This window comes from Chamaea fasciata, unplaced genomic scaffold (genome assembly GCF_029207755.1).
Source record: "Chamaea fasciata isolate MVZ Bird 193981 ecotype frontalis unplaced genomic scaffold, bChaFas1.0.hap1 SCAF_1, whole genome shotgun sequence".
NCBI classification, from domain to species: Eukaryota; Metazoa; Chordata; class Aves; order Passeriformes; family Sylviidae; genus Chamaea; species Chamaea fasciata.
The window spans coordinates 47,368,068-47,394,925 of record NW_027094086.1 but is presented as its reverse complement, the minus strand read 5'-3'; the positions used below and the strand labels follow the sequence as shown (position 1 = coordinate 47,394,925).

General features: G+C 40.5%; 1 protein-coding gene across 1 annotated transcript; it reads right to left on the bottom strand.

Annotated features, from left to right (window-relative positions):
• Positions 1–5: 5 nt before the first annotated feature.
• NPC1 (NPC intracellular cholesterol transporter 1) lies at positions 6–26,858 on the bottom strand. The gene is made up of 25 exons (XM_066182437.1): positions 26,682–26,858; positions 19,885–20,007; positions 18,548–18,654; positions 17,781–17,956; positions 16,708–16,875; positions 15,866–16,115; positions 14,555–14,631; positions 13,531–13,901; positions 12,955–13,181; positions 12,486–12,586; positions 11,467–11,569; positions 10,326–10,515; positions 9,743–9,925; positions 8,945–9,059; positions 8,013–8,140; positions 7,783–7,923; positions 7,117–7,206; positions 6,813–7,003; positions 5,907–6,022; positions 5,248–5,377; positions 4,362–4,562; positions 3,389–3,620; positions 2,215–2,328; positions 1,281–1,443; positions 6–631 (listed from the first exon to the last, which is right to left on the bottom strand). Exons 1-25 carry the CDS (start codon positions 26,757–26,759, stop codon positions 549–551), a joined length of 3,858 nt encoding a protein of 1,285 aa, XP_066038534.1. The 5' UTR covers positions 26,760–26,858; the 3' UTR covers positions 6–548.

The window sequence follows — 26,858 nt, the reverse complement described above, 5'->3', positions numbered from 1 at the left end:
TCCACTGAAATGTATAAACTTAATTTATTGCATTTAAGTAGATTTTTGAACTACAAAATTGCTATTTTATAATAAAGTATATACAAGACATTTTGGCAAATAGTACTAAAAATATTACAACTTGTGATGGCTTCCCTCTAAAAATAGAGACAAAAATTGCATTGACCTGCATTTAAAATTAGTGTCAGTAGTTCAGCAGTCCATTCTCATACACATCACCTCAATTTCATTGACAAAATGGTATTCAACTCTCACTACAGCTGGTTTAGGTTTCTGGAGGAAAAAGATGCAACCTCTTGAAAACAGAAGTGTTTTAGTAATCGTATTAACACATCTAGTTTTAGTAATACTGTTACTTGCGCCACACTTAGCATTTCCTGAGTTTAAAGCTATGTCCAAAGCTGCAGCTGGTATCTTCTAGTTGAATCTGTGCACGAGTCAAGTCTGTGGTGGTTACAGTGTGATAGTCATAGAATATTGCTGCGCTTCAGTTCTTAGGAGTTGGGCCTAAGCCGCAGTTCAAGCAGTCCACTGAACACTGTTAAAAACTAGAAGTAGAGGAGTCTCTCCCGTTCTGTACCTCTGGTCCTCTCTTGTGCAGCACGAGTTTTAGCTTTATTTACTGATGGGCCTGAGTGAGAGAACACAGTTATCCAAAGGCTCCACATTCCAGCTGATCAGTCATCAGGAAGCATGCATGCACAATCTTACTGCCTAGGGCCAGCTTAACATTCAGAAACGTTCTGCTCAGCTGTTAATAGCTGTCAGCCCCAACAAAGGCAGTGGTAGATGAATCCCCATCAGTCTTAAGCCCATTAAGTAAGGCTTAGTTTAAGTCTGACTCTAAGAAGGACTACGCTATACACATGCATTTTCAAATTCAAGAGGACAGTGCTTGGACCATCCTCACTGATTGTTTCTGCGAATGCAGAAACAGTGACCCACAGGAGGTTTGTTGCTTCCACCCACAATCCTGTCCCCAGGTTGAAACATACTAATCATGCTGCTCTCTGGGGACCACAGGGGCCCAGCAGCCACCTTCACAAAGCACAGCAAAGTGCAACCACGTGGGCCAGGCTGTGCTTGCTTCAGTTCAGCAAGCCCACAACAGTGAGCCTGCAGTGCCACCAGTCAGCCTTTGCTTTCCAAAGGACCAGGCACTTGGATGAGAGAGGCACATTCAAGTGCTGCTTTTCATCTCTGCAAACCTTCCCATGTCATGGGAAGTCCACAGCTATTTTCGTTTGAAGTATGGTATAGAGCAGACTGTCACATCTTACCTATGTAACTAAGCAGAACTGGAAGAAATATCAGTCCATGTGTTGCTCCCAGCACAACCATAGCTAGATACATCCTGAAGTAGAATATCTTGAAGATTTGAGATTTGGAAAAAGCCAATACTACAATTCCTCCAAATTTGGTCAGCGTGATACCACTGAAAACCTGGCAATGAAAAAAGTGTTTAAGTGATAAGTAAGGGTTTAGGTAATCTGTTTCCTTCAAGTATTTGGCATTTGGCAACATTTCTGTGTAATCTAAGGCTCCTATATGCAATATACCTCTTGCCCTGCCAGTCTAGAACCAAATCAAGAAGAGTCCCACAGGACTTTTTGGTCCCACAGGACAGGCTCAGTATGATTAAAAATGCACTCTGATTTGTGCAGTCATCTAATTAATTTTTGCTTCAGGCAGATACAAGTGAAAACCATTACTTAATTTAACTCACATTCCAGTGAAGTTCTGTACCTGGGTGTGGTACACAAATGACAAGAGCTGTCCATTCCAACCCCATACAGGTCACTTCGTCTAAGATAATTGACATGACAGTACTGCCTAAACAGAGCCCTGCTCGTTCTCTACAAGCTCTAACTGCATCCCATATTCACAACCACCTTTCCTAGTCATCTCTGACTATCTGGAAGAGAAACACTTGAATTTTAATGGGATAATTTGAGGTTTATCTAAACGACTAGTGAAGCTAAAGCATTTAGCTCTCCTCTACTATTAGGGAGTAGTAACATCAGATTAAAAATGAGTCTTTGTCACTCCTATTACTAGTAGAAGCCTATGTTGACCTTAAGAGCTTCAAGCATTCCAAAAAGAAAAAGCAAGGGCATCTTTATGGACTTAAGACTGTCACCTATAACATTTCTTTAAATAGTAAAGCTGTTACTTGGCTACTCCTTTTCCCCTCCCCACCCAGCAGACACTCACTGAGCTGCCCATGTGAGACAGAGCTTCTTCTGCACGCTCCACTCTGCTGCCCTTGGTACTGATGGTGAACGCTCTTGTCACATGACTGCAGAACTCCACAGCGATACCACAGCACTGGAGAGTGAAAGGAAACGCACATGAAAACATCAGTTAGATGAGCACTTTGATGGCAAGGTCTCTACTCAGAAATCTGGATGGGCTAGAAAGATTCCTAGCAGCTGTCATCAGCCCCTGGGGTTAAAGTACCACGGGAAGTTACAAGCTTAGTGTCTTAGCTTCCCAGAGGCTGTTGCTGGCACTGTGTGGTGTTTTACCACCAGTCATTACTGACAGACAATCAGACAGGAAGTGGAACATGAGATTGTTTCAGAGGTCAAGTTTCCTGAGGTTGAAGCAAGATGGCTTTGATCAGTGCACACAGTGAACACTGAACATTACAATCAGTTTACAGCTATTAGCTGCAATAACATTGCTTTAGAATAACACTGAATATACATCCTGATTTGATACTGTGACGAATCAGCCGATCAGTTATTTACAACACTAACTGAACACTTGGCTAATCTTAGCCTTACCTAGTAGATAGACTTGCTTGAACATAGGTCTAATTGTAACATGGCCCAAACAGTTTACACTAACCCTCAGACCTGCCACAAACCTCTAGAGAAGATGGTAAGCCAGTGCAACCAATAGCTGCTTGCTGGAGCTAGTTCTGGAGTGGTTTACCAAGGCTCTCCAGCCAAATGATTTCATCCGCTTACGCAGGAACAATACTGGTGCTAGCACATCCCAGATCTACTCTGTGGAACGTAATTACAGCAGAAGCCTTAAGACAAGGCTATGCATCCTCCCCTTCAGCACAAGCCACCTGTGTTGATGTGGAGCAGCACCTAGCCTAGACAGCAGCAATGCAGCCATTGCTGCAAAACAAGAGTGACCTCCAACAGATGCAGTATAGCTTCAGTTCAATTGCTGAATCTTGTTAGTACTAGGACTAGTTGTCAGAATAAACTTGTCTTCTCTTCTTCTAGATGTGTTAAGATAGTTCCACTACTGTTCAAAGGCCTGTCAAAGTTTAGTAGCAGAATACAGCTTGGTATCACAAGTAATAATGTACCACATAGAACTGTTCAAAACTTGAAAACAGAAGCAAAGAGAGGTCTTGTTGACTTACCATGACAAGATTTACTAATGAAACTGCATTCAAGCTGATGCCCCAGAGCCACATCACTCCAAACATGTTGACAATTATCATAGCAATAGTTATCGAAACCACAACAGCAGCCCATACTTCAAAACCAAGAAGCACAGTTGTCACCAGAAATATTGATCCCAAAGAGATGCAGAGGTTAAAGATAGCATCGTGCACAATTGTCAAGTATTGCTCATAGAAGACATAAAACACACTGTAGAAAAAAAAAAAAGGTTGTCATTAGTCATCTTCCCTTTTATATGCTAATATAAGATTAGCTTCTGTGTTAAGGATAAAGTAGTTCCCCCCAACAGAAACTGGCTTCCTTGTATCGGTGGAATGTCATGTAACAGCCAGCATTCTGTAGGAGTTAACTCCTCACTAACACTTCAAATAAAGATCATGGTCTCAAAATCAGTGTAATTCCCACATTTCAATATAAACAACTACAGTAGACACCAGAAGGTAGGTGCTCAGATCCATTGTGATAACTGCAGGAGCTAAGCGGACCGTAAGTACAGGTAGGGTTCTTTGATGCAGAGATCAGTATTTCAGATGTACAGATACCAATTCCAATTCAATTTTAGTGTGGTACTCCTATACTTGACATTACTACTACTACATTTGCATTACATTTAAATAACTTATTTGAAGTCAATACGTCACAGCTTGCAACTACCCATGTCAACACATGCTTACATTTGAGGTGTTAAACCCTCCCATGAAAGCTAGGAAATGCCCAAAAATGGAGTCAGATTTACCTTTGTAGTGAAGGGTTTAAGTTAGTTATCAATGACAGTAGAAAGAGGCCAGTGCTATAGATACAAATTATATCTTCCTAGTTTTACTAGAAATCCCCAAGCATTACCTTCTATTAGACAAAACTCAGGTTTCTAATATGTTATTAGCTAGCAACTTTTCTGCATTGCTCAAGGCGAGAAAGATCTAACCATACCTGTAAGGAAACACCCGGTAGTTCTTATCTTTGATGCCCATGGTTTCAGTAATGTTGTCTGCTATAATCCGAGCTTTCCTCATAGCATCAATAAAATCAGATGATGTTTTCAGTACAGTATGGTAAGTCATAAAATAAGTGGCTCCAACCTCAGTTTTGTTGTTTATAAAGGTGACAGCAGAGTTATATGCAGCATGTCCTCTATAAAAACAGGCATGTATCAGATGTCAGAACCATTCAAATTTATTAGTTTTTACAACATATAATCTTATGGAATCATAGAATGGTTTGAGTTGGAAGGGAGCATGAAGATCATCTAGTTCCACCTCTGCCAAAAGTAGGAACACCTTCCACTAGACTACAGTTGCTCACATTCCATCCCACCTGGCCTTCAACACTTCTAGGAATGGGGCACAGCTTCTCTGGGCAATCTGTTCCAGTGGCTCACCACCCTCAGAGTAAAAAATTTATTCTTAATATCTAATGTAAACCTACCCCCTTTCATTTTAAAGCCATACCTCCTTGTTTATCACTACACCCCCTTGTGAAAAGTCCCTCTCCAGCTCTCTTGTGGGTGCCCTTTAGAGGGCTAACAGCTGGTAGTTGTTTGCAGAGTTTCCAAAACTATAAAAGCTTCAGAGCACAATACATTTCAAGATTGCACAGGATATTCTAGAACAGACTGACCGTAGACATTGCCTCTCTTTGTATAGGGGAAAGCTGCTGTTCCATTTAGTTGATCATGCATTTGGATTTTTTTCAGAAAATAGTACAGAACTTGTGAGATGTCAACGTTTATACGGCTTTTAGGAGGACATATCTAACCTCCAGACAAAATCCGGAGCAAGTATCTTTGACACATTGGTCTATAGAATAAGGCTCTTACCCTTTGCCACATTTAGGATTAGGGTTGTCCGACAGGAACATTGGCAAAAAGGTCATGAAGTCTTCACCCTGTGGTCTCTGCTTGCCTTCTTGAGTCAGTGGTCGACAACGAGTGCAGGATGGATCGATGACTAAAGAAATACAGGAAGGTCATCTACAGGATCTAGTATTCTCTTTCCTAACACTAGTAATTTCTGACTTGCATTACTATAGGATGCAATTCCATAAAAAGCATTTTTACTGATGAACTAACTGATCCATCCTGAAAGTCCATATAAGATTTGTAGTCCTTAATTTCATTTATTGCTACTAAAGCAAGGGCTATCAAAGAACTCTTACTTGTGCATTTATCTCCATTAGATCTGCTGAGAACTACAGCCAGCTGAAGGTCCTGAACAAAAGCAGAGCACCAAGTTTCTGGGCTCCAAGAAAACCAACAGGAGGATGAGAGTTTTTACAGCAAGTTACATTGGCTATCTAGGTAGGCTGTTTTCAGCCTGCAGCATTCCAGTAAAATATTTAAGCTCACTCTTGAGGACAACTCAAGAGGTTCCTACTTAGAGTAAGAAAAGGTATTCACTTGACTCATACCATGAGAATGTTTTGCTGTGAAACTTATAAACCAAGCTAATCCACTAGTAATAAGATGGATGCCAATACCTGAAGCATTGCAAAACTGTCCAGTGGTATTGTAGACTCTGCAACAGGATGACTGTGGCTTCACCCAGTCAAAGTAGTCATCAATCCAGGACGATGGGGCATAGCCTATCCTCGTGCTAATACAAATAACACAACAAATCCATTATCAGTAATTTTATGTTTAATTCAAAAACACTTCACTTGACCTCTCCAGTACCAACTTATGCTGTGACAACTCATTGTTGTAAAATCTACTCAGCTCTTCATATAGTCCCATGCTCCAGTACCCCATCCAAGAGCCATAATGCTCAGGTAGCCCAGAACACTGCAGCTAGAAAACAACAGGAGCTCTTTCACAACATCCTGTTCTATGCCAAGCTCAGCTTTCTGTTCTCCTGCTGACTTGGTTCCCCGTTCTATTCCACACTCTGTTGCCTCAGTTTTCAAGCAAAGCTCCTCCTTCACTTAGGCTGAAATGAACTACAGTGGAAGGAAGTGGGACTTCAAGGAAAGACTTCCTTGAGCTGTCAGCTGCAGATAAAATTCCTGCTTAGCCTCCCTAGGCTAGCCTAGTTTATTCACCAGGTTTAGAAGCCGAGCATGCAGCTATTTTCCAGAACATTACAACCCAGCTGAGAGGTTTTCACGAGTTTCTTACTTCCATTCCAAGATTCCTTGAAGGATCAAGCCCCTTTTCGAAACCCAAGTACATCAATGTATCCCACCAGTCCAGACAGGTCTTATCCTCACTCTGGAAGACTATCACAGCTGCTTCCAACCCCCTCCCTCTCAAACCCACAATATAGAGCAAATAAAATAGAATGTCAGTTTATGACCAACAGATGAGGCTGAGCTAAATCAGGAGGACACACTGCTCAGCTACATCTCTTCCATGCAACTATGCAGAGACAAACATAAAAGACTTACTAGCTACCAATTTCTGCAGCATTGAAGACTTGCTGGACAAGTGAATCATTATTACATCCCATTCCACCACACACCATGTTCTGCCCTTCCAAAGAGGTGTAGTTGTGTCCTTCTTCTAGGACAAAGTAGACAGGGGGACCTGCATGCAGGTACTTGCTGATGTGGCTGAAGTAATCTATTACATAGGAGTCCTTCAAGGGAAAATTTTGAGTTACTACTATGGAATGTTGAGGTAGCACAACAAGTTATCAAGGTTTCAATTCAGCCACAAACTGCTGAACAGTGACACGATCATAAGACTTACATCTGGCATTGAGAGAGACTGATCCAGTCCAATCTCTACATTGTGCATAACTGCTGCACTGAATGACAGGATACCCACAAACACTGCTATCTGCAGAAAAAGCAAATCCATGGAAGTGAGAACTGTACAGAAACAACAGGCAATAGGACTCATTTGTTAAGCTAATAGGAACCATGCAAAGAGGCTCCAGTTTAAATATGCTACCCAGGCTTAATACAACAATGGTAGTAAAACATAGCTACTCAGAGGTCCCTTTGGAACTGTAAGGAAATTTTTTCTTAGAAGTCAGCAGTGAAAGTTACAAACACCTTCTGTAAATAAGCATGGTAACCTTAAACTGAGTCACAGATTCAGCAATAACACTCTGGATTAATGCAGTGTAGAAGCCAACACATGCCAATTTTTCTACCTAGGCTAAAGTAATTTGATTGTCTGCAATGCAACTCTTAAAGCTGGGCTTTGGACAATCCATGACCAAGCCTCTATTTACTGAAATACTTTTGCAGTTACAAAAGCTTATTTTTATTCTTATGCTGAGAATAAAAATACTAGAAGCTTCATTTGTTTCACTGTATTGACGATTTTTCTTCCCTATTTAGGCCTTCAGGCTCACTGCTCTTTTGCTCAAGTTTAGATGACTGCTTACTTGAAATAGATTATACATACTACTATTGGTCTCATCCAATCCTTAAGCAGATATGGAGAAAACAGATTTTTGAAGAACAGAAACAACATGCTCTCAGAACGCTGGACTCCACCCATTTCTTCACTGCTTTTGATGCAACACAGAATATCCAGTCTATTACTCTGAAAATGGATTAAAAGCCAGAGTTAGAGCAGTTCTGCAGATGCCAACATCCCCATTACACTGCAGTTACAGGTGCACTCATACTCACCTCTTGACGCTTAATGTCTAAGCCCAGGAGACTCACGAAGCAAGTGACTTGGAGAATGAAGTCTATGAGCACAGCCATTCCAGCAAACAAGGAGAACGTGCGAACCGCTGGCATCGTAGACAGTGTCCCTGGAGGAAGTGACCCAGCTTGTTAAGAGAGCTCCCTTCTCCTAGAAATGCACAGGCATTTTCTAGACAAACATCCAGTTTAAGTGGTAGCCTTATAGCAGCACAAAGAGCCTTTCTTTCCAGAGCAAAGGAAACAGCCCATACAAGCCTGGCTAAAACTGCTGTCTGACCTGTTTAACAGCACTGAGGCTGTGAAAAGGAGTGACTATTTGTAAGCCATTTCTCAATTCCAAATTTAGGTGCAGACTGTATAACAGTGCAGTTAAGGAGTGCTGTCAGGGAACATCTTGCTTCAATATTAAGCTATTCCAATGCAAGTTGATCCAATGACAAATTACACTGCAGGTAAACAAAGCCATTATGAAAGAAGGCCGAATTATACTTGTAGGGTAACAAAAGATTTACCTCTAGAACATTGTAAAATGAGCTTCAAACACAAATCTGTCGTAGGGGCATTTTTCCAACCACGGGGCATTTTGGCAAGATGACTAAATGCAATACAAGAGTTCATACACCCTGGTATTTGATCTATTCCTAAGGTCAAATTTAAACTTGTCAGTCATTATAAGTCAGTAAAAACCTCCAGTCTTTCAGGCTGAAAAGCTTGACAGATTCAGAATTGGATCTTTCTAACTATGCCAATGCCTATCCTCAGCAGAAGTTTAACTTGATAGTAACAATGAACAACTAAACTAAACTGCCTCTACAAACTCTTACTTTGCTTTTGTATTTTATTACTGCATTAATTCTTGCAATACACAGTTACAGTAAGGCCCTTAGCTTCAAATATTAAAGGAGTCTTACCAAGAAAGAATGCCACAGTCTCCGAAAAGGATGAGAGAAACATACTGGGTGCCACATCTCCCAAGACTCTGCCAATCTGTTTATCCAGAGTTTCACCCTGAAGGCGTTCATCTCTCTGTTTAAAGGCAATAATTTATTACTATTAGGAATCATGCAACTTATAAAGCTATTTCATGTGGCTTTAAAAAACCCAAAAGTTTAAAATATCCTAAACTATCTTTTGTTGTTTTCACTGCATTAACAACAGTTAGATAAAAAACAGCTGAGACTCTCTAAAACAGGAGTAGCCTGAACATAACTTCTTGTCTTGCTTCAAATTTAAAATATAGTACTAAGTTCAGTACTTCAGATAAAACTACACATTTGACAGAAGCAGTGCCAGTTTCAGTGGGTTATTGGACCTGTCATATTAAAAAGCTGATTACCCACTAACACTTAGTGTCAGAAGTCCCTAGTCTTAAGCATGTAGTTAAGTTCATGACTACTGCTTACAATATGCTAAAATTACAAGTGATCAAAACACCAGTTGAGTTCTACAACTACTTTAATATCAAGTAGCAGTAAGAAAATGCAGAGACATAAATTGTTGTTTTGTTTTTGGTTTTTTTTTTTTTTTTTTTTTTTTGTGAAGGTAGAATGTACACAGATTCTCTGCTCTCTTCCATTAGATATCTTTTGAGATTCCAGAGCTGCTCACATTGAGCTGAGCACTGGAATGCAGAAGACTTCCTGCACCAAGTTTACAACCTTCAAAAACGACAGGCACTTTCAGAATGGTTTGTATGAAAGAATAAATACCTGAAGTGTCTGAACCATAATGAAGATGTTGTCCACTCCAATAGCCAGCACCAAGAAAGGAATTACTTCTATCACAATCAGTGTCAGTGGGATTCCAAAGTAGCTGAAAATGCCTATAGAACATGCTACTGAGCTTAGTACAATCAGGATGCCTGCAATGCCCAGAGAGATCTTTGAATCCACCTAAAAAAAGTTGTACTGAACGTCAGCCAAACAAACATCATCCTACAGAATAGATTATTGCAAAGGCAAAAGCCATACTCTAACATTTAGTCTAGGTAGTGGGAAACTTTTCAGGGTTTTTTTGAAGATCCAAATATTAAAGAAAAAAACCTAAACTTTGAAGCTACAAGTCTTAAAGCTGATGTTAACTGAACATCAAGTGAAAGAACTTAGCTGAGACTATGAAACACACATGAATTGTCTAGTACAAGAACAATGCTCCCCATAACTCCAGCCCAAGGATGACTCAATGCTCTAATAAAAAACTGAACATCAGCATTCTGCAAAAATAGTTAAGTCACTTACAGCTATCAACAAGCTCTAGCTTCAGTCTTTATAGCAATGAAGACTATACACATACCAGCAGTCTTCTACAGCTCTGGATATGTCCCAAAGCTATTGAGATGTACACAAACATCACAATATAGCTTATCAACACAACGCTGATATCACTGTTGCTTTCGCGGTCGATCTCATCTTCAATACTCCGTTCAGCAGAGAATGATATAGTCAAGTTTGAATTATTATAGTTCTTCAGAAAGTTAATAAATCTAAAAAAAAAAACCCCAAACCAAGAGGTTGATCACACTTTAAAGGATGAAACATCTTCCACTAGAAATACTTGAAAGTCAGTTGATGGCAAATTTACACCATCTGTGTGGTACAAGAGTGTACTGTGGCCAGACAGTACATTGAATGACCACTCTCAGTCATAAAAGAGAGGTGATGGCTACACATACCTAGAACTCTACTCTAGGCACGAGAAATACACTATGCTGCAATACTTCCCATGTTCTCTCAAGAGTTTGAAGATAAACAGGTATCTCGCATCAACTATTTTAAACTCTAAGTACAATTTTCCTCAAAGCCAAACCTAGAAATACACACATGAAAGATGACTGCAGCTTAGTCATAGTACTGGAACAATTTATTAGCCCTTGTTTCAGTTCCCCAATTTGAGAGGTGCTTGTGACACAGGCAGATGCTAGTCATACTTTTATTTTGTCACAAACTTTCTAGTACAGGAGTTTTATCTGAGCTGACAGCCAGATGTGTAAGCTAGCTCTTCAAAGTGGTAAAGGCAATGAAAGCCTTAGAAGCTCATCTGGATGACATTTTTAAAAATTAAAGGTAAAGAACAACAGCATCAGGCTCGACTTTTCCACTCATGGATAATGGTCCAGTAAATTAAAGAGTCTACCTGGGTAATTCTAGCCACAATAAAATATACCAAATCCTTTCTGAAGTTACTTATTGGCAAATACTACTGGGCTAGATGGTCACTAAAAGGACTACAACCTATGTGTCAAAGCAAATCAAGTAAGCCAGACAAAGTGAAAGTCTTACGACCAGCACAATCTAGTTTTAACCAGTTTTGCTGCCTCTCAAAACATCCCTCTAGTTACACTGAAAAACTGTCAGTACAGCTCAAGTGTTTCTTTTTTATCTACATTTAAAGCTGCATTAAGTCATGTATGCATTTCAGAACACAGACTACTTACTCTTTTTCCCATGCCAAGGCTTTCATCAGCTTTTTTGAGTCATTGTAGTAATTGTTGACAGGAAAAGTAATAACAAGAGCTGTAGCATTATTGTAGTTATCATCTATAGAAGAAAAACAAAAGTTTGGCATTAAAAAAATGTAACTTACCTTCTAGTATAGCAGATACAAGTAAGTGTAAAATCAGCATTGCCCAGAGCAATCCCATCCCTACAACTCCACTGAACACCACTGAGTTCTCAAACACACTACTGAAATAAGAACTGAAGCTGATAAGTACTCCAGATTACATTCCAGAGTAATTATTCATTGTTTAACATGCCCATGACACCCCAACATTAAACTGTTGCATGGTTAGACAAAGAGCTACCAAATAAACACTGCTTATGATTTTCCAACTAATGAGAAATGTGGCTTCTTAAGTACTGTACCTCTTGCATATTTAGATTTTACTCAAAGCAAATACAAATCCCCTACAGCTTAATAAAGAAGTACTTGCCTTTAACACTGTTTTAGATATATTAAACACAAATATACTACCAAGTTAGGTTTAATTAGATATATTGCTTGAATGAAATCCTGGCCTCAGAGTAATTATGAGAGAATTTCCTTTGTGAACACTTTTATCTACTTCTTAACTGTTTGGTCAGATCAGTGACAAAACTTTATTCTAACTCAAGGCAAAATACATACACATCTCAGCATATCAACCTGAGCTATTTCATGTCTTTTTCTGTTACCAGGCCCAAAGCAGACCAAACATTTGTTCTGTTGACAAGTATATTCCAATTACAGATTGCTTGCATTTTGCAGTTCCAGAGTAGACTGCCTCCAATCCCAGCACTGGTCTAACTGAAAACTTACTTAGAACACCCTTACTTACTGAAAGTTTAACAAAACTCCAGTTTCTCTGGACTGCAATTAAACACCTGTGTTAAATGAGAATGTACATTTAACACCAAGAACAGCACACAAGTATGTACTCTCAGACTTATACTGCAATATTGTTTTGCCACTCACCATCATATCCTCCCAACACCAGCCATGGAAATACAGGTCCACCAAACGTTCCTAAGCAGGGATCGTGAAGCAAGCTTGTGTCATTCAGTGATGCTGGAGCCCTAAAGAGATCACCAGCAATTATTGTTAGCTCCTGCTCGACAGCTGAGGCACAGCACAAAAAAGCTGTTGTGTTATAACTGAAAATCAAGACAAACAATACAAGACTGCTAGTGGTACACTGCCCTTGTGCTACATTTGCTTTGAATTTAAATACAGTTTTAAAGGTGTCTGCCTTATGGGCTTTAGGACAAGGAATACCTTCTAACCAACTGAACTGTAAACTAAAGAGAAGGCTTAGAAACTGGTCATCTGTTCAGAACTCTCCAGAAGCATTGAAAACATGTTTAAGGTAAACCAGAGCCAGCATCCACACCAAACCGAGCTGAACTGGCAGCTTGATTATAAACCATGCAATTGTACTGCTCACCGAACACAATACAAGAAGTGAGTGTGGTAATCAGCATAGACATAGAACTCATCCCCAACACTGTGATCCAGAACGGAATGACTGTTCTGAAAGTAGTTGAGTACACTCAGGATTGTGCAGTTGTTATTGTAGGGAGCAAGAGGAGCCAGGCAAATGTCCTTCAGCATTACAGTCTCATTGTCATAAGAAGCAGTTATGTTGACAATAGCATCCTGCAAATCCAGTACCTTCAAAAAAAACAAACCGTAGTTTAAGAGCAGCACAAGAAAGCATTTCCCTTGCAAGACAGAACTTAAGTGAACACTATATTCTTGCCAGCTTCCAGAGACAAGAGGCACATGTCGATAGAAGCACACTACAAAAACATTATTTCTGTGTTCATACTATGAACTGAGACTCAGCTTGCAAGTGTCGAACAAAAAGGTTTTCAGCAAAAAGCTTTTATAGTAAGGCTATGATTTTTAATATGAATATCTAGTGACTGTTTTGATGGATACATTCCAGGTGGAAGCCAGCTCCATGTGGCTATACCTGTTAAGTATGCATAGGTCTTTGCTCTTGGAAAGTCTCAATTACCTGATGGAGAATATCTTTGGTAAGAGGAGGCCCAAAAGGTACATCTTCTCCTGATGGGTAAGGTGAATAGGTGTCTGGGTGGCTCTTTGGTGCTTGAATAATAACTTGTTCAGTACGGAAGAAAGGCCCAAAGTGCGTGTCAAAGTATTCCTTCTCCTTGCGGGCTTGGCTGCTTGGGGCTGACCAGAGATCCACGGGATTTGTAGTTGCTTTAATATAGACAAAGCCTGAGCAGCACATTGCAACAAACACAACAGAGAAGAGGATAACAGGACGTGGATTTCTGACACAGAAAGCCCCCCATGATGTAAATGTCATCCTCAGGCCATTCTCAAACCTTTCACCAAGCCTTTCACCACAGGTAATGTTTCCTGCAAGAGCAAGAAGCAAACAGTAAATGTTTGAGAAGTCAGTTAAGCGGCATTTTCTTGGAGTCCTCTCAAAGATGAAATTTTATTCTAGCTCTGTTTTCAGGAAGCACCAGAAGCTATGTCTCCACTGACAATCAGACCCTGGGACCAATGCCTGACTGAGGTCAAGGGGCAGAAAACAGCTTGTACCTACACTGCCCCTTGTAATGTAAGGCTGTCTTTGACAACAGCAGGTCTACCAAATAAAGGAAGAAGCTAAAAGATATGTAAGCAATAAAACAAGCTGCCTCAGCTGGTACACAAGTTTAACTACAGCTTTTTCCTAGCATGCTTTAAATGGATACATGGATGACTCAAAACATGATCAAACTGATTTTAGCATCATGTTGCCCTCCCTTTACCGCTACAACAAAGCCCTCCAAAACTTCCTTGGAGCTTAGCTAGATCCATGAAGGGTTTACCCAGGGCTTTCAGCATCCAGTAAAATAGGGGTAAGTACTACCCAAAAAGAGAAATGCTGGCCAAAAGGCTGAGGGCCCTCTAAGAATGGACTTTTAGTCTAATAAAGCTGAAACTCCAGAGCCCATCCATAGGAAAGGGGATGCACTTCAGCCAAGTTTGTAATAAACCTATTACTCTTATCCAAGACATACCATTGTCACGGTGGGAATTTCCAGAAAAGGCTACATTGCTGTCAATTGGGGTGTACTCCGAGACAAAGTGCCGCCTCCTGCAAGGCAAGAAGCTGTGTTATCCTGCTTGTCCAAAAAGGCATCTGGACTGTTAGTATAACAATCTCCAACTTTGTGATCCTTTGGAACAACATACAGCTGTCAGCTGTCTTAATAAACTTTTCCAGCTTACATAAAGCACAGGTTCTTTGTGCACATTTAGAAGATCACTAGCATTAACAACACAGAGAATCTCTTTAAATTTATCCCAAGTTGATATTTGCAGGAGATTTTTGCATTAGAAATATGAACCAAGCATCTCAAACACACTTACCATTTCATGTTGACCACTAAGGTAAGGCTGCTGAACATGTCATAAATTATCATATCCACTATCCTTTTCCACACACCCTTAATTATAGAGCAATTTCAGTTTTCTGGTCATAACTGAACAATTATAGAATCAGAGTGGTTTGGGTTGGGCACAAACATTAAAGATCATCTAATTCCAACTCCCCTGCCATGAGCAGGGACACCTTTCACTAAATCAGTTTACTTAGTGCCCCATCAAGTCTGGCCTTGAACAACCCCAGGTGTGGGAGTCCACAACTTCTCTGGGCAACCTCTTCCACTGACTCACCGTCCTTACAGTACAGAATTTCTTTTTAATATCTAAGTCACATCTACTCTCCCTCAGCTTAAGACCATTGTCCCTTGTCCTGTCACTACATGTCCTTGTAAAAAGTCCCTCTCCAGCTCACTTGGAGGCCCCCTTTAGGTACTGAAAGGTGCTGTAAGGAATCCCTAGAGCCTTTTCTTCTCCAGGCTGGACAGCCCCAACTCTCTCAGCCTGTCTTCATAGGAGAGGTGCTCCAGTCATGTGATCAAGGGTTATATGGTAACATTACTGGAAGCTCAGATTTCATTTAGTTTTTTTCAAAATAGGAGACTAGGAAAAAGTATTCATGATGTAATTTGCAATAGGGACTGTTTTGTTATGAATGTATATTTTCCCAGACTTCTGCATACTTAGTTATGAAAGTTGAAGAACAGTATGTGATTCTGTAGTTAGGAATGCTACAACAGATGTGCATCAACTAAACCAACTACTGAAATCACTTTTTACCAGGTGGTTTTAGCTGTTAGAACACTTCCTCTAAGTATATGTAGTATCTGCCACAGAACATGACTTTTGGCTGGCTGAAGTAGTCATGACATAAGCATCTGACCAGGACAAAGAAGTTCTCAGGACAAACAAGTGACTTGCAGAGCTCAGTATTTAGAATGCTTTACCTGTAACACCAGACTCCAAAAACTAGCGCAAAAAATATGAGTAGAAAGCCCATGTATGAGATCCACATGATGACATATACCGCATCCAAACCAAACAGTAGCCAAGGAGGAGGCAGTGGAGGGGGCTGAGGTTTTGGACCACAAACAATTGAACAGTCCTGACAGCTGCATGGTCCTGTTGAATCATCCATGGACTCATTACAGCCTTTGGTAGCGTTATTCATAGGGTTCATTCCATGGACAGGAACATCTACAGCAAATCACAAATTGCAGAGCCAGTTTACTACCAGGAAAAATTCAGACCTTCCCAGTTAAGTGAGTTAACACGTTATATGAAAGCCCCTATGTAGAGCAGCATTTCTTGGTCTTACAGATGAAGAATCCACTGCCTTTTCCACAGCAGGTACCAACTATTTACAGTCATCCAATAATTAAATGACTGGTCATGTCTATAACACTTCAGTCTGTAAAAGAAATAAGCACATACTTCTACCATCCCAGCAATGATTTGTCATCCCTCTTATCTATTCAGATTGTGAAATGTGTAACAATAATCTCCTGTTAAAGAAATCCTCAAGGATGAGGGTACTGCCCATTTCCCAAGGAATAAAAGTAGCCAGTTGCCTAGGCTCAGTTCATCATTGAGTTTTAGAGATTTCTACAGGAAGAAGCTGTATAGAAAAAAGCACAAAGTATGGTTTCCAAGCAGAAATTTTAAAAAATTAAGTTAATCTCATATTGCAGGCTTTCATTGCTGGGCAGCTGTATACAAATCAATGCTCTAGCCATAGCAGCCAGCCTTTGACAGGAGCTTCAAAGGCAAGGACTATCCAGTTTCTTACCTGAAAAGATTGGAATTATGCTGAAAGGAGTTTGTCCATTGTCTTTACTAAACATGTACTCAATCCAGTTGGTTGCATTGCAGTCCTTGACATCCTTCCCACACAGCAACCCCAGTGCTTTAACATTGCTCGATGGAGCCTCCACATCTTTGCAGGCATTGTACATTGCTGGGAAGAGTCATTACACCCATGTCATAATTTGAGTAAGCATTCCAAGTATTTCCAATATTACAGACTCCCCAAGTTCCAGGAACATACTTAGAGTTTTCAAGTAGAAACATCTTAGGATAGTGAACTAATGCTTTCAGTTGTATTTATAGTATTCAAGGTAGCAATGCTTTGTTACAGCTACCTTGCTCTGAGAAAGTCATCCAAATCTGCATTATGTTAGAACCTACTTTTCTGCTAGACAGGAAACATTATCTAATATTATCTATTATTTTCAGGGAATGCTATAAAAAAGCGTTTAAGGTACTTTCAACTTGTAGGCTGTATATGACTTTCAAGTGCCTCAATTTTACTAAAGGTTACTGCAAAAAGAATAAAAAGATTGAACTAATGCTTTAAGCTTGCTACAAAATCAAAATACAAGTTTTTAGAGAACAAATGCATTGTTCTCTAAAAACATCTGATTTTGACAAAGGACTAGACAGTCCATTTCAAGACTGAGTGCCTCTTAGAGAGCCATAGTACACGGTGTACAAACTTTACTACCATGCTAGCCAGATTATTTCAGTTTCAGGTAGGCTTTGGACATTGAATTCTTGGCAACAACTTTATTTTTCTGAACTTAAAGTCATCAGGGTTATCAGCTATTAACCGTTTATATAGATGTTCATCCTCAGCTGAACCTTTGAAACAGTGTTATTTAACAATGTCAGCATAATAACCCCTGCCCAGGGAGTAGTTAAGTGTTCCGTAAGTTTCAAGCAGGACCTACTGTTAGCCATGTGATGACTCAAACTTCAAAAAGACAGTCAAAGAGATGTTTCCCCCTCCAAATTCTTTCTGAAAAAGCACTCGTCTTGTTACCTGGACAAAAGCCAAGGTCAACTAATACACTGTTTACTCACCATTTGCAAACCGATCTCCAATAAAGTACTGCAGCTCTGTAATGCTACTTCTGTTCTCTTTTGAAACGGGATCATAATAAGGTATGGTGCTTGTAACATTCAAAAAGTCAGACTGATTTGGACTACAAGTCAGCTCACAGAAGAGGTTTATCAAGTTGTAAAAACACGATGGACATCTAGGTAGAAAAGCCAATGAACAGCAATCAGATTAAAGAGGTAAAGGTGCTATGTAGGTCAAGTCAGATATGCCTTGCAAACAAACATTCTGCTCAGAGTGACAGAACAAAGGATTTAAATTCTGTAACACTTTAATCAGCAATATGACAATTGTTGTTGATGCTACAGATGAACTATAAACACCATAAATCACTAATAAAATTGCCTGCCTCAAATAGCAGATTCAAACAATTTTATTAGAATTTGAAGAAAAACTTAAATGTTGCTAGCAGGAAGACTTCTTAGACTTCTTAATGTCTTACTTAGAACAAGACCAAATGCTACTTTATGTCACGCTCTTCTGAAGGTTTCATTAGATAAAGTAGCTTGAGACAAGCTCAGGGAATGTTTATTCTACCAGCTAAGTCAATCCAGACTGCAAGTAGATGTCTCATGACATTACAACCTGCTGCTATGGATAAGAAAGTCATTTCAGAAGATTGCTCCAATAATCCTTTAAATGAAATCACCACTTTTTCTACAGTCTACTTGAAGGCAAGTGCTTTGTTACTCTGTTACAAAACTAGTTGCTGTGCCATTTATAAGCATACCTGGAAAGAAACTGCAGAGGCAGCTGCAAGTTATTTTTCAAAGTCTGAAGCTGATGAACATCACAGCAAGTGCTAACATTGCCAAAGAATAAACCTGGACAGAGTTCCTTAATGAAAAAAAAATCAAAAACAAACAACATTGAGTTCAAGAGGAAAGGAAGAAAAAGAATGTTTAAGACTTCAGAACTCATTACAATCACGGGCTCTGCGTCAGCATATTTCAGAACACAGTAGCTGTTGCTGTGGGAGATGCATAAGAGAAAAACAGTCCAGCAAACAAGATTTTTGTTTAGAGACCGGAGAGAAGAATTACTTTTTTCACTTCTTTTATTCAAGGCAGCACTTCCTTTTGAAAAGCTCCTTCAGATGATCCTTAGTCACCAGGGCCTATATATAGAATGATAATGGCATTTGAGAGCCTATTGGTAAGAGGACAACACATGTTATCCAAGTTGAAAGTATTCCTGCAGCTTATCCTCTAGTACTCCTTCTGAATAGTATCAGATTTTAAAGTCTCAGAAGGCAATCCACTAACAATAAAATCACTGATTACCTGGAAGAGCTACTTCATGTTCAGTTTATAAAAGAGACAAATGCATTTAACACAAGTATAACTGATAGTAACATACAAGAACTGTACATTAAGTCTTCAGAAAAAATACACAACAGTAGTTAGCTCACCTATATATTTATTGAAGTCACTTCTGTCACCAGTCTAACCATTGTTTAACTCTCTAGTTATTTCACTCTTTAAAGCTTTGAACTATGGCAAATCTGGCAATATCCTATGCTGTGCATGGAACATACAAACTCTATTTTGACTATGGTTTCATTCACTTTTGCAGCTGAAGCCCAATAAGGAAATACAGTCTCACACGAGGCAGAGCTGATTTTGTCCAAATTTACTCCGTTTGAACAACTATCAGTTAGCACCTTCCTTTATGAGGAATGATCATCTGAAGGAAAATAGTTTAGTCTTGTCCTTTAGAGATCAGAAGGGAATAACTCTGGAACACGTTTTTTGGGAGGTTCTTCAAAAAAGCTATCTAGTAAAGAGTAGTCAAACCAGTGAGGAAAATATGCAAGAAAGTGAACAAATCCTATATTTAAAGTTTTGTCTGTGACAGCCTCTAATCATATTTTGGAGACTTCTCATATTTCTGAAAAGAAACTGAGGTAAATTACCTTAACTTAGTTGGGCCTGAGAAATCAGACAATCTGCCTACTTTCTCATCAGGTTAGGATGAGAGGTCATAGCACAGGTCCAACAGAACCCAATATAAAATTCTAGTGTTGGAGACTTTTTTTTTAGCAGCAAACCTACAAGGGAAGCTCACCTGCATTAAGTCATAGCCATCTTCTGGTAGTGCTATTGGTGGCCCATCATAAGCACAGTTGTACCTCTTGTCTCCAGAAGCAACTCCACATTCTCCATACCAGACACACGTTTGTGAAAGTACCTAATCAACAAAATAAATTATTAACAGCAATAGTTACCAGATATCTCAGCTATTGTAGAATTTGTGTGCTACTACTCCAAAAGCCACTTGCAGTCCAGATAAGATAGCTTCCTGCTAATTAAAACATCAGTGTGTACTACATAAAGCACCCATTAACAAAAGCAGGTGTTTTTGACATGGTGTACATCACCACTGATCTTCAGCTCAGCTCCCCACTCTCCTCTGTTCATTACAGAAACAGGATGTGCACTGCCTACAGTTAAGATCAAGTACAAGAGTTACTTAAGAAAAACCTAAATCAATACCTGAAAAGCATCTTCAAGTACAAGGTGAACTAGAAGATAGTTTGTTCAAGCAAGACAACAAAATAATTGGTGGGTTAAACTGTCACATTAGAGCACATGAGTCAGTGCACAGAGAGAAACTCATTGCTCATGTGCAATTTCACTTCCTCCTGCCACCTTTCGATCCTTCCTGAAAACTCATTACAGCAATTCTGAGTATTCTGAAACAGAACTTCATAGCTCTGCATCTGCCATACATATACTGTCACCATCTCAAAGGATGCCCTCCATCACCACTTTCAAGCCTCAGCATGGAACATTTAAATGGGATTACAGCATTAAGAAAAAAAAGCCTAATTTAAAGATGTTTTAATATAAGCAACTATTAAAAATTCAGATTTTTGTTGGGTTTTTTTTATTGTGTGCATGAAAAAATGAAAAAGGGCAGTAGCACCTTGAAAGCCTTTTATTTTTGTTCAGTGGTACTGACACAGAGACATCTGAGATACCAAGCCAAAATATTTATTCTGAAAATTAAAACATTTAATGCAATAACAAGTTATTTACATGAAAAGTTTTAATACAGCTCCAAAGTTTTCCTGCCACCTGGGCTGCAAGCAGAAAGCAGACTGCACAAACATTTATTACATTTCTGCCAGCTTTGATTAGGAGTTTGCTTAGTACAGTTTGAGAGATAACTGACCTATTTTGATGTCCTGAACAACCTTGACTTAGCATTTTAGAGACACCATATGTTGTTGCTGCAAGGACAGACTGCTGTGCTTTCTGCCTGACCATGAATAGTATTTACTGACCAGAGAGGCCCCTGAATGGTTGTCCTGACAATATCCAAGAGCTACCCAGAAACACAGTGCCTCCATAACATCCATTTTTGTGCTGAAAACCACTGACAGTTCTTCAAAAAGTACATCAGTAGTTTTTTATCAGGTATAATAACCAATTTACACAGACCAAGAGTTGTTTCCTCTTTAACCTAACCAGGACAATACAGGCCAATTCAAAGTTACTCACTGCAAGGCACGTCTAAAAGTCAATTTAAGTGCCACTCATCTAGATCACCATTTCATTTGTCTATTCTAGCACATCTTCTAGTTAAACCCACAACCAGCTGTTAAGTATTATCATATTCTATGATACAAGCTGGAAAACACCCCTTAAGACTGCACTTTTAAACATGAAATGTTTAACACCAGCATAAGCCAAAAAGTCAAACTTCCATAACTTGTAGACTATTTCTCAAAACTAGTTTGTTTATGCACAAACTAAATTTGTTCATGCATCAAGTCAATCTAAGAAGTTAATACTACTTTGACGCATATTTAGAAGTCATCATCTTCAACTCTGCTTCCTCACATCTATATGCCCCAGTTTTAATAGCAAACAATCTACTAGCCGTGAAAATTGTTCTACTGTTTGTAGCAGCATCAGAAGTGAATTGTCTCTTCAAGAGGAAGCACAGATTCACCACTATTCTTGCAAAAGTGCAAGGAATTTGGAGCTGCTTCGCACTGCCCGTGAGAAAAGGATGAGTTTTTTCTTCATTATCAGGCTGGCTTCTGTGTTTAGTCTAGAATGGTTTGTAATCATCCTTCCTAAAAAAACACTTTCTGTGCTTCATTACATCTTGTTATCTAGCACTTCTTATTTTTCAAATACACAAATTCATCAACCTACTCTTTAGAGAAAGACTTAGCTTCTTCTAGAGTGGAACGTGTGGGAAAACTAGTAATGCAGTCAACAGTTACAAAAAACTTATCAGGGCACCTCTTGCATAGAAAAACTTGAGTAAATTTCAGCTATCATGCCAGTCTGACTGATAGTTCAATTGTTTTAAAAACATTATCTGTGTTTTAAGGCAGCAATTCCTTGGTTATAGCTACATGGATACAAAACAAAATACAATCTCTCTTATGCCTATAAATTTACCTACAAGGCTGTCATCATTTTCAGGACAGAACATAAAACAACTTACTTGCACATGACACTTGGTAATGTACCAAAAGGTATCCAGCTAAACACAAAAGCAAAATATAGCAAGACAAAATTTGGCCTTTACATTTGAATTTGTGGATAAAGTATTTCAAATCACACTCCTGAAGTTCCACAGCAATAAAACATACAATGGAAAAAACAATGTCACTCAAACTTTCAGCCTGTTTAAGAAAAACTGAACAGGTCAGGTGCTTCAAACTATGAGAAGAGCACTTAGGCCTAGAACTACAAATCTGAATACTCTGTTTCAGTGTTAACACCAAGAACGCAGCTTCAGAAACAGCTGAAGATTTCACATTTATGCCATGACCAAGCAGGATTTCCCTAACAAAAGTGTGAGTTTGTTCCCTGAACCAGTGAGCTTTGGGGATACCTGATTTACAGTGGTTGAACCAAGTCAATAAGCCTAAAAAACACCCAATCATTAGACATCAACAGCCTAAATTGAACAACACAGCTCCTGAACATTAACAAGTTAACAGCCTACTTACCATTGAGTCAGCCCCAAAATATGGGACAGGGCTGGTCTCCTACGGTTGAGGCAACATTCAGGGATACAAGTAACTACTCCACTATCACAGATAAGAGAGCTGACAGCTCTTCCCCCTGAAAACCCTCTAGTAAAAGCTAGATTAAGTTACAGAGTAAGACTGGCACTTTGCTCTTTCCATTCTTTCAGAAGAACGCTCCTGTGAGGGCAGGGTGAGATAGGGATGAGTAAGTGTAGTTGTAAATAAGTCATAGTTAACAAAGCTGCTGCTTGCAGAGTCAGACTTTTAGGTCAGATAATTGCTTACCTAGGTACTAAGTTTCTTAAGTGGGTGAAAGCCTAGCCCCAAAAGTAACAGAGAAAAGCTGTGTTGAACCCAACTGTCTTCTAAACAAGGCAAAATACTTAAAATACTCCATAAGTAACACAGGGGTCATGGTTTTGGTTAATGTTTTTTGGGTTTTTTCTGTGTGTTTTCCTTTTAAGATCACATGACTAAGTACTTCATCTATTAAAATGGGACTTTCCTAAGTACTTCATAAAGCAACAGCAACACAACCTTAGATTAAGGCTGTTCCTTCCTTCCTCTAGCATATCTTAGAAACCACTTGTCAGTACACTAGTCCTCAGTATATCCTCAGAGTTCAGAAAACTGCATTCCTATTTCCGTCAAGTTTAGTCTTCTTGAAGAGAAATTTCAGCTCAGGCCAAGGCTCCAGGAGCCCTACAAAGAACTTGCACATGCACAAGTACAGGCATTCAACAAAAGTTCTGTTAGACCTTTGCAATAGAACTAGTGTTCCAACAGATCATAAACACATTTACTTCAGCCCAAGTTTCTTCAACTGCAAGTTGAAACAAACCAGTAATTTTGATGCTTCCAGCAGCATTTGCTGCCACCACCACCAATGAATACATAGCTGTTAAGGAGACAAAGAACAATGACAATGCTGTACACAAAAACAGCAACTGTTTGTGATCTTACAAATACCAGATGACAAGTGAACACTGTCTGATTCTTCAGACTTGGATTACTAATGTATGGAAAAGGCAAGAGCAGCAGATACAGCTGTTTCCCTTTCCCTCATCTAGGATGATGCATCTGGGATCTTGCAGGGCAAGAAGATCAATCCAGGAAAGAGCACACTCTTCCCCTGCACTCCCTTAATATCTGCTATTGCCAACTAGGTTGAGAGTTCTAAGGAATCACTACACCATCCTTAATAAATGGGAAGACTGGTTTATGGGAACAGGTGACCAGGTCAAGTTCAAAGATCTGCCCCAGAAGTTGCATATTACCTCACAACCTTTCCTGTGGGGGAAAGAGGTCCATGGACTAAAGGAAGCTTTACAGGTTTAGTTCTTTGTCTCTTTCAGTAACTTGTTTAGAGGCAGCCAGTTCAGAGCCATGCCTTATCTGCCAAGCTCCTCCTGTTCCTTTGCTCACCAGCAAAAGCATTAGTACTCCTGGCTAGGCAGAGCAAGCCACAGTTCTGGAGTTATCCCAGCTCATTTCAGATGTCACAGGAAAGTCAAAGTCAAGTAGGAAGAGAAAACTGCAATAACAGTAATAATTCAATATCTGTGGGGACAAGCTGATATTACCTGCAAGGATGCATGCATGACCAGGAAATGCAGAGCCCCAGCTAGCACCTGTCTGCAACTAAGTCCACCTGCACCAAAAACAGCTCTGATGTCCTGCAGGTTAATAATACTGCACAACACCTGGTTTGTTTCGGCTACTGCCCAGCTAGGTACTGCTCAGTTCTACCAGTCACTCCCTTTAGACATCTCTTCCCTTCCGAGGCAGCTTCCTCAACTTTCCATCCAGAAAGGCTGAACAAGTCACTCCTGATTTTCCAGGAAGTAATTTAAGTGAAGTGATTACTGTCTTGCTCTGGAGCTACACTGCCATTCCCAACAATGAAACTGCTCCAAACAGACATTTCAGAACTTCGTGTCCAAAGTCAGGTAACACCACAATACAGGCCACTTGTCACTAACACTTTCCTATGGGATTTCAGAAAATCAAATATAACCTACAGCTTGGGATCCCAGCTGCTGATAGGAAACCCATATCCAACCTTGATTAGCCAGTGATTTAACTGCTTGTGTTTTAGTACAATTTTACAAAGATCAATTGCAATAGTGGCCATTAAGCCCACAAATACCATCTAGTGCATTAGGACATTCATAAGAAAATAAAATAGTAATGGAGAGCTGGCAGAAACCTTGTACCACGAGTTCAGAGTGAAAGATACAGGCTGAACACTTCAAGTTCATTGTGTACGTAATGGACGGACTGTGAGCTGAAGTGCCACTCCAGTCCACTGACTGCTTTGAAACAGAAAAAAACCCCATGACATATGGCTCTCTGGATTACAAACATCACAACTGAAAGCACGAACTCCCCCATTACACCACCAGCACACTTGAGAGAGAGAACAGTTTACCTTCACAATGCTTCTCTTCAGCAAGCATCTAATGCTATATAGGCTCAGTCTAACTGAAGGACCAATTTCTCTTTGAAAGAAATCAAGAGTCATCTTTGTGAAGCGTCACACTGCAAATAAGAGTTAACGGCAAAAATCCCCACTAAAACCAGATTCTGCCTTCTTACAGTACACAACTAAGACCTGCACGGTTAGAGTAATTTTGCAATGTTTACTTCGAAGCACCACAAAGCCACTACAATGATTTCCCTAAATATTTGGGGAACTTGTTTCAAGTTCCTGAAGGTCAGTATCCGCCTGATAAGGAAAGCATTCTGTCATTTCTTTACCAGCCTGGGACACAACTCATTGCTCCAAGATGATACCTCCCTCCAAAAAACATTACATAAAGGCACATTGGTTAGGTGTGAAGTATCATTACCTACCTCACCTGAGGATCATGAGTCACTACTAACAATCACCTTCTCCAGTGGTAATAGAAGAATGAATTCCTCGTTTTATGTTCAAGCTCTTAAAATTTTTTTTGAAGAAGATATGAGAATAGTACATACACAAGATGACAAACTTCTGTGTTTATAAAGGGCTAATCACAAAACTTGACCTAGAAAGTATGTTTTCATAGTAGGCAGAGAGGGAGTGAAAGCCAACGACTAAGGCTTACAAGACACTCCTAGTTTCTCCAGAGGAATGTGGAGTATCCCGCTCCTATCTTGCACTACAGCAAAACAAAACATGACTGAGTGAATGTTTTACCATCTTTTTTTTTCCTGAAGCTTCCAAGAAGTCCAACACACTCTAGTCCTCGATTTTAAGGAAATATGTTGTCTCACTACTGGCACATGAATACTCAGCAGCTCTCAATCCGCACAAATCACTACTTCCAAGAAGCTGTCACCGAGCGCAAGTTACACCCCAAGCAAAGCGAACCAGACACCGAGGACATCTGCAAGCCTCTGCCGAGCATGTGACTGCGTGGCCACTCACATGCACTGGGCATTGCATAACCAGGGCACGCCACGGGAACGCGGCATCCCGGGGGCTGCCGCTGCGGGGTGAGACCGCTGGGGACGGGGATCGGGCACCGGCTGAAGTTCGCGGGTGCTCCCCGGCGGGCCTGCTGTGCCCCCGGCTGTCAGCCCCGTCCCGACGAGGACCAGGGGCACGGCAGAAGGGGGGTGAGCCCCACCGGGGCGAGGAGGGGACACCCCGGTACCCCACTTGAGCTTCGCGCCGCCCCGAGCCCGGGGCCTAAGCCGGGACGCCGCCGCCTTATCCAGCCCCGCCGCCTGGGGCACTCCCGGCCGCGGGATGCGGGGGGGACACCGCGGCTCCCCCCGCCCCAGGCAACACCCGCGGGATCCCGCTGCCCGCCCGCCGATCCCTCTCCTCCCCACGATGCCAGGAGGCCCGGCATTCTCCACCCCACGGACTCACCCGCACGGGCGACAGAAGCAGGAGGAGGACGAGGAAGCCGAGGCCGCCTTGCCCGGGGCTGCCTTGAAGGGTCCCCATGGCGGGGCAGGCTGGAGCGCGGATGACCGGCAGGCGCTATGGGCAGCAGCACCGAGCGGCGGCGGATGGAAGCAGGAGGAGGGCGGCGAGACAGCCGCG